The sequence below is a fragment of the Carassius auratus genome, chromosome 2 (genome assembly GCF_003368295.1).
Source record: "Carassius auratus strain Wakin chromosome 2, ASM336829v1, whole genome shotgun sequence".
Taxonomy (NCBI): Eukaryota; Metazoa; Chordata; class Actinopteri; order Cypriniformes; family Cyprinidae; genus Carassius; species Carassius auratus.
Window position 1 is genome coordinate 20,018,377 of NC_039244.1, and position 6,607 is coordinate 20,024,983.

General features: G+C 34.4%; 1 protein-coding gene across 2 annotated transcripts; it reads right to left on the reverse strand.

The window, feature by feature from the left end:
* Positions 1 to 592: 592 nt before the first annotated feature.
* Positions 593 to 3,363, reverse strand: LOC113110954 (complement C1q-like protein 4). 2 transcript variants are annotated; one of them, XM_026275277.1, is made up of 4 exons: positions 3,066 to 3,363; positions 1,648 to 1,710; positions 1,353 to 1,537; positions 593 to 955 (listed from the first exon to the last, which is right to left on the reverse strand). In XM_026275277.1, exons 1-4 carry the CDS (start codon positions 3,232 to 3,234, stop codon positions 641 to 643), a joined length of 732 nt encoding a protein of 243 aa, XP_026131062.1. In that variant the 5' UTR covers positions 3,235 to 3,363; the 3' UTR covers positions 593 to 640. The 2 variants fall into 2 exon arrangements, with proteins under 2 accessions (XP_026131062.1, XP_026131072.1); XM_026275287.1 differs by having other exon boundaries at positions 596 to 918; positions 1,406 to 1,537; positions 3,066 to 3,355.
* Between the last annotated feature and the right edge of the window lie 3,244 nt (positions 3,364 to 6,607).

Consider the following 6,607-nt stretch of genomic DNA (forward strand, 5'->3'; position numbering starts at 1 on the left):
TAAATTTTGTCTGGTAACAACAACAAGCCAGCAAATTTGCCTAATAACCAAAAACCTGTTATAAGCAATTCTTGTCAGGTACCTAAAACTCCTTTTACAGTCTTCTATGAGCCAAGAAGTTGATTGAGCAAAGTCAGAGAAGAACAGAAGCAGGAGATAAAGTAATGCTGATAAAAAAGAGCAGAGTTTATTTAATAATCTTTTTGCATTCATTTTACAGCTTTTGTATCTTTATTTTTGAGAGTGAAGAAAACAAACCCAAAAAGTATTGTTATTCCAAACAACATCCCATAAACCCTCCATTACCATTCCCACTCTTACTCATGAAGACAAACAGCCCTTGAAGTAAAATCATAAGACTAAACTATAATGGAGAAAATAATATAAGAAAACTAATATAATATATCAATAAATGAATACTGATTATATGATCAAACTAAATAATAAAATGATTAAATGCTAAATTATTATCAATGAATAAATGATTATAAAAGAAGAAAGTAAAAAACAACATAAATGTATATGGTTGCTCTCTTGAAGCAATACAGTTTGCATTTGAGTATTATCAGATCTTTTACACAGGAGCAATTTTTTCATATTGCATCCTGCGCTAGATATGGGTTATACAAAATTCAGAAATTCACAGGGGGAAAATCAGAAAACCACCAAAACTGGTGTAACTTGCTGGATCATCATAAACCCAGGTGTTAGCCCAAAGTTGTGTAGAAATCTGATCACCGATCTCCAGTGTGAGAACAACACCATTGCTGCCATTACCATTGGAGGTAGGCTTCCAAGCAAACACTGAGCACTGGGTTTTACCATTCTTCAAGAGACTGACTGCCATTGTTGTTCCACCATGACCATGACCGTAAAATTTGAAGTAATAGGCTCCTTTCACTGGTGCTGTGAAAACACCTGCAATGCACATGTACAAAGCAGCCACAGTAAATATATGTAGGGTGACCATATGCACCGTTCATACGGGACACATCCCAGCCAGGATTTTAATATTGCCTAAAATATACAGGTTTTGGCTATTTGCACTGTGCAGGCTGATCGTTGTGTAACATTCAAGAGAGCTAGAAAGCACAGAGCAGAGGGCTCCTTATTTTTTTTTCGGATTTGTGCGCAGCGACGCTTCAAGTCAATCGAACGAACAAACACGTGCGCATATTTGCATCGCTTTGATCGTTCCCTCTAGATCTCACCTTCTCATACGCAGCCCCACGATTTGTCTATTATGTACAATACCTGCATGTTATTGGTCAAACTGCTCTTGATGTTTTAGGCATTATTAAAATCCTGGCTGGGACGTGTCCCGTATGAACGGCGCATATGGTCACCCTAATCATATGTGAAGAGGATTCTGCATTTGACATGATATTCTCTTTACAGAACTTACCGGTATTTGAGTCATAGGCACCTCCGATATTACTAAATACTTTTTTGTAGACCAGAGTTATCACAGAATTAAAGGGCCCAGTGTGTCCTGTTCCAGATTCCAGAAGTCCAGCAGAAAAGGCAACCTTTTTGGCTGTGAATAAATGAATAGACTGGTATGAAATGTATGACAAAATAAAATTCATTTGTAAAATTGTAAAATTAAAAGAATTTAAATGTCAACAAAATGTGCCTTTTACTTGCCTTCATTCTCCTTTTGCAAAGATTTAAGCTTATTTTGTGAGTCTTGTAATAGGGGTTTCAAAGCTGTTCAAATACACAAAGATGATAATGTCACAGTGTTGCTAAACAATGAACTTAAACAGATGTGTATGTTGTTGGGCTGGGCGATAAAATGATTTTATCGATTAACTCGAATGTGTAGTTTACATCGATTTGTTTGAATGAAAATCGCTTTTCTTTTTAACATCCGCTGAAGAAGACCGTGGCAGCACAAGCACACCCGCCTAAAAAAGCAACCTACAGCAGTTACTACTTACTTATTTTATTTATGACAATATGTTCTGACACTATATATATAAAAAAAATAATAACTTATCCAGCGGCATTACAAGATGGAAATATAGACTAGAAAATATATTTACACTTGTTCTGTCGTCTGACACTGGCTACATTTACATACACCCAAAGAATCAGTTTGTAATCGGATTGACGGCTTAATCTGATTGAAAAATATTCAGAAATTTTGGATCGGATTAAAGGGGGTGGTTTATACTTCTTCTAATACGATTGAGCGTACATGTAAATACTTGGTTGGATTGAACCACGAAACTGAAAGGACTGCGCATGTGCAATGACGTAGAAATAATGTAATGATGTATGACGCACAGAACGTGTGGCTCTTCCTTTTGAATAAAGTGTTGTATAAATGTGTGTCCTGTCATTATAAAACTCCTTTCACTCGGCAACTGTGACGTGGAGCAGGACAACCTTGTTTTGGATACTCATCCACACTGGATTCTACAGGCAACCCGTTTTGGGTGCAGGGAGGGGCTTTTTTTTGTGTGGTAAATATGAGCAGCAAAGCACAGTGGTTTATATATATATATATATATATATATATATATATATATATATATATATATATATATATATATATATTTATCCATAAATGGGTAAATATTAAGTCTGCTGTTAAAAACAAATGAACTGTGTAGGAGAGTGGTTATTATGTGCAAACAGTGAGAAACTCGATATTATCTATATGTCACTTTCACTTTCACTAGCTATTTGAACAGTGCGCATGTAAAAAAAAAAAAAAAAAATCTGATTTGAAGCTTGTGACATATAAACATGCACATCAACCCAATCACTTTATTTAGCATACAATCAGATTCACCAATCGGAATGAATTCAGTCTGATTGAACCAAAAAGTGTGCATGTAAACGTAGCCACTAGCTGCATTTACATGGACCCTACTAATCCAATCGTAATAGGAATGGATTGATTTAAATCGTAAATCAGATTTCTTGTGAAAAAAATCGCACATTTTTTAAGGCCATGTCGCCCAGCCCTAGTATGTTGCAATTTCTTTAAAATAGTTCATAAATTGTTTTTCTATAATGACGTTGAAAAAAATGCAACCACTTTTCCACCTTACCTTCATTCTCACTCAATACTTTAGCCAGTTTTTCTTCTAATTTTTGTATCCTTTTGTCCATGTCATTCAGTTTCTCAAGCTCAGCATAAATGTTCACATTTGGTGAACAAAAATCTTTTGCAAGTGAACTCCCAGCACAGAGCAGCAGTACCATTTGTAAGACCACCATCGTCAGTTCTTTTTCAGGTTCTCAATTAGTCCTGTAATTATTCCACAATTCAGCTTTGAATTGCAAACGCTGTTACAAAAGCTTTGATACCTTTTCTTAAGGTTGCATAAGTTTGTTAACATTTGTACTTTAGACTGATGTTCTGAAGGGTTTGGCTTATTTCAGTAATCAATTAAGACAAGTCAGATGTAGAATTGAGTGCACTTACATTTTCAGCGTAATAAATTATATATTAATAGATTATTGACTCCACGCAGGTCTATTATTAATCATTATAAATAAGTTGTATCTGACCTAAATTATAAAAATATTAAAATACTTACAATTGGACAGAAGACTCTCCGTAGACTCTCTGTTCTAGCTTTAAGTCAACACAACTATTATATTAAAAAGTTTATATATCAAGGCAATATCAGAGATGGTTCTGGTGCTGTAGAAGCTCTTCAGGTCACAAAGCATCATCATATTTCACTGTTATCATCATGGATATTTAAAGATAAGTTAGTGACCTCCCCAAATGAGGTCATCCAGACTGGGAATGCCTCCTTTAAAAGGCTGGTTTAAGGTGTTCCTCTGCATTTCCTCTTCACCTTTTATCCATTGCAGCATACTAATACAAATTCCTGCACACTTATAAAGTTGCACACTAAAACATGTTCTCTTCTCCACTTTGAGCATAAATAAGTCATCTGTAGTGTGATAAATGTAGAGCAGCCTCATCTTTATAACTTTCAAACCTCAAATGTTTCTTTTTAAGCACACTTATTTCTGGTGTAACGGGGTATTTATAAAGGTTTGTGATTCAGATAGTATTATAACAGCATCTGTGCATTGTGTTTGTGTATACGGTGTATACTTCCCCTTGTAGGTTGAAGCTATAAGGGATACAGCTACGGCCATGTGCACATCAATATTGGGCATGTGCACATCAATATTCTGTGATTTTTTCTTTATGCTAAACACCAATAATACTGTATTTGCATTATTATAAGGGGTAGATTTGAGTTGGGGTAGGTGTGACAACCCTTCAAGAGTTATAGTAAACTGTATGAAGTTTGTTAGTCATGAACTGGCTCAAAACGTGTCTTTTAATTGCAGGTTTGTTCTTTTATTTGTGATTGGCTAGTTCTTAGTTATTTATTTCGGCCCTGTAAGTGCAATGAGAATGCTGATTGGAGAAAAGGGAGGGGAGAAGAGAACTGACGATTGAAAAGAGAGGTATGTTGTTTCTCTGAGAGTTTTAAGCCAAAAATAGACAGAAGTGGAAAGTAATGAAATACATTTACTTGAGTACTGTACTTAAAGGGTTAGTTCACCCAATAATCAAAATTATGTCATTAATTACTCACCCTCATGTCGTTCCAAACCAGTGAGACCTCCGTTCATCATGGGAACACAGTTTAAGATATTTTAGATTTAGTCCGAGAGCTCTCAGTCCCTTCATTGAAGCTGTGTGTACGGTGTACTGTCCATGTTCAGAAAGGTAAGAAAAACATCATCAAAGTAGTCCATGTGACACCAGAGGGTCAGTTAGAATAGTCGGATATGACAAACTGCTTTGTTTTGAACTCTCTCTAACAACAGACATGGAAGAGAAGACCATGCTGAATAAGTCATAGTTTTTGCTATTTTTGGACCAAAATGTATTTCCGATGCTTCAAAAAATTGACCCTCTGATGTCACATGGATGTTTTTTATTACCTTTCTGGACATGGACAGTAGACCGTACACACAGCTTCAATGGAGGGACTGAGAGCTCTTGGACTAAATCTAAAATATCTTAAACTGTGTTCCGAAGATGAACGATCACTTTTTGAGTATCTGTATTATACTTGACTATTATTTTTTATTATGACCTACATTATCTGTACTTTTACTCTAATAATGGAATTGTGTACCGTGTCCACCTCTGAAAATAGAGTATCTAACTCCTGGCTAAGAGTGTTAAATCGACATTGAGCATTACAAGTGTTTTGATCACTTTTGTTCATTTGTTTGGTGTTTTTTCCATCTTATTTTTCAACATGGGAGTAAGCCATTTTCTGTGAATGTGAGAGACTTCCTGTTCATTAGCCACTGTTGGGAAATAAAACAAGAAGAATGACAAAGTCCACTAAACGGTTTGCACAAAACAGTGTATTCATAATTAAGATAATACTTTAAAATAATATGGTAAGACACAGCAGCTTGCAATATCAAGCAGCAAAACAAGCTGTTTTGTACAGTTAAAAACTGGAAGTGAATGACACTGGAAGCCAGAACCATTAAATTTACTAATGGCTGCACTGGGGAAAACAAGGTGGATACTCTGTACAAGAGTTTAATTTATGATTTGTTTTCTTCTGAGCTGACATTATATACATATATATATATATATATATATATATATATATATATATATATATATATATATATATATATATATATATATATATATGCTTATACGAATGAAGAGGCCATTTGCTCTTTCAAGGCTCCCACACTCCACAGCAAAGGTACAGGTCTGCAACAAGTTAAAGGATAAATTCACTCCAGAATTTAAATTTCCATTACATGAACACCTTGGATGACATTGGTGTGAGTAAATTAACATGACATTTTTATTTAATTCTGGAGTGAACTAACACTTTAAGGCGTGTGACTGATGTGTGTGTGCGCCCATGCATGTAGTCTATTGACTGCTAATATTTGCTTTTCACTTATTTGCAAGAAGTGAGGTTTGGTGTTTTATAATCTTTGTGTTACCGAAACGAGCTAAGTGTATTTTCCTATGTCAATTTAAACTGCGTTATTTGTGGTTCCCTGCTATTTTTTGGCTCCCAGTTAATGTGAATTTTACTCATATATATGTTATCTCATTTTCTGAACATGTAGTTTAAAAGGCATTTCTAAGAAAAAAAGCAACAAAACAACTGACAGTTTGATAATCAGTAGCAGTCTTTATTGATTTCTCTGTTACATATATACATAATTCATTTATTTAGTCTTTCCTATTTATTTAAAAATAAATGAAAAATAAATCAAATTGCTAACTTTAATAAACTTACCTTTTGTGCTGTTTGAAGTTATTCTCTTTTGGGTTAACTTGGGTTATCTGTTATAGGCCTAAAATATTTCAGTTGAAATAAATACTCAACTTAAAAAAAAATTCAAACATGTAAACTGCACATAATGCAGTTTTTAAATTAACTTCTAAATTATGAAAACTCTGTTTGTTGTTGAAATATGTTCATTCACACAGTGCCTCTCTTAACTCATTTTTCAACAGGTTAAGGCTATTTAAACATTAAATAATTAATGTAAAATATAGTAAGTATATAGTCTGATATTTCACGAAATGCTCTTCTCTTATGTATGGTGAACTAAAGAGCTG

Bases quoted from the DNA above. Each gene is read 5' to 3' on its own strand.
- LOC113110954 (XM_026275277.1), bottom strand. From the start codon at position 3,234: ATGGTGGTCTTACAAATGGTACTGCTGCTCTGTGCTGGGAGTTCACTT. The intron at 1,711-3,065 runs GTAAGGTGGAAA...GTATTTGAACAG, and splicing joins AGTATTGAGTGAGAATGAAG to CTTTGAAACCCCTATTACAA. The intron at 956-1,352 runs ATTAGGGTGACC...GTCACCCTACAT, and splicing joins CAGAATCCTCTTCACATATG to ATATTTACTGTGGCTGCTTT.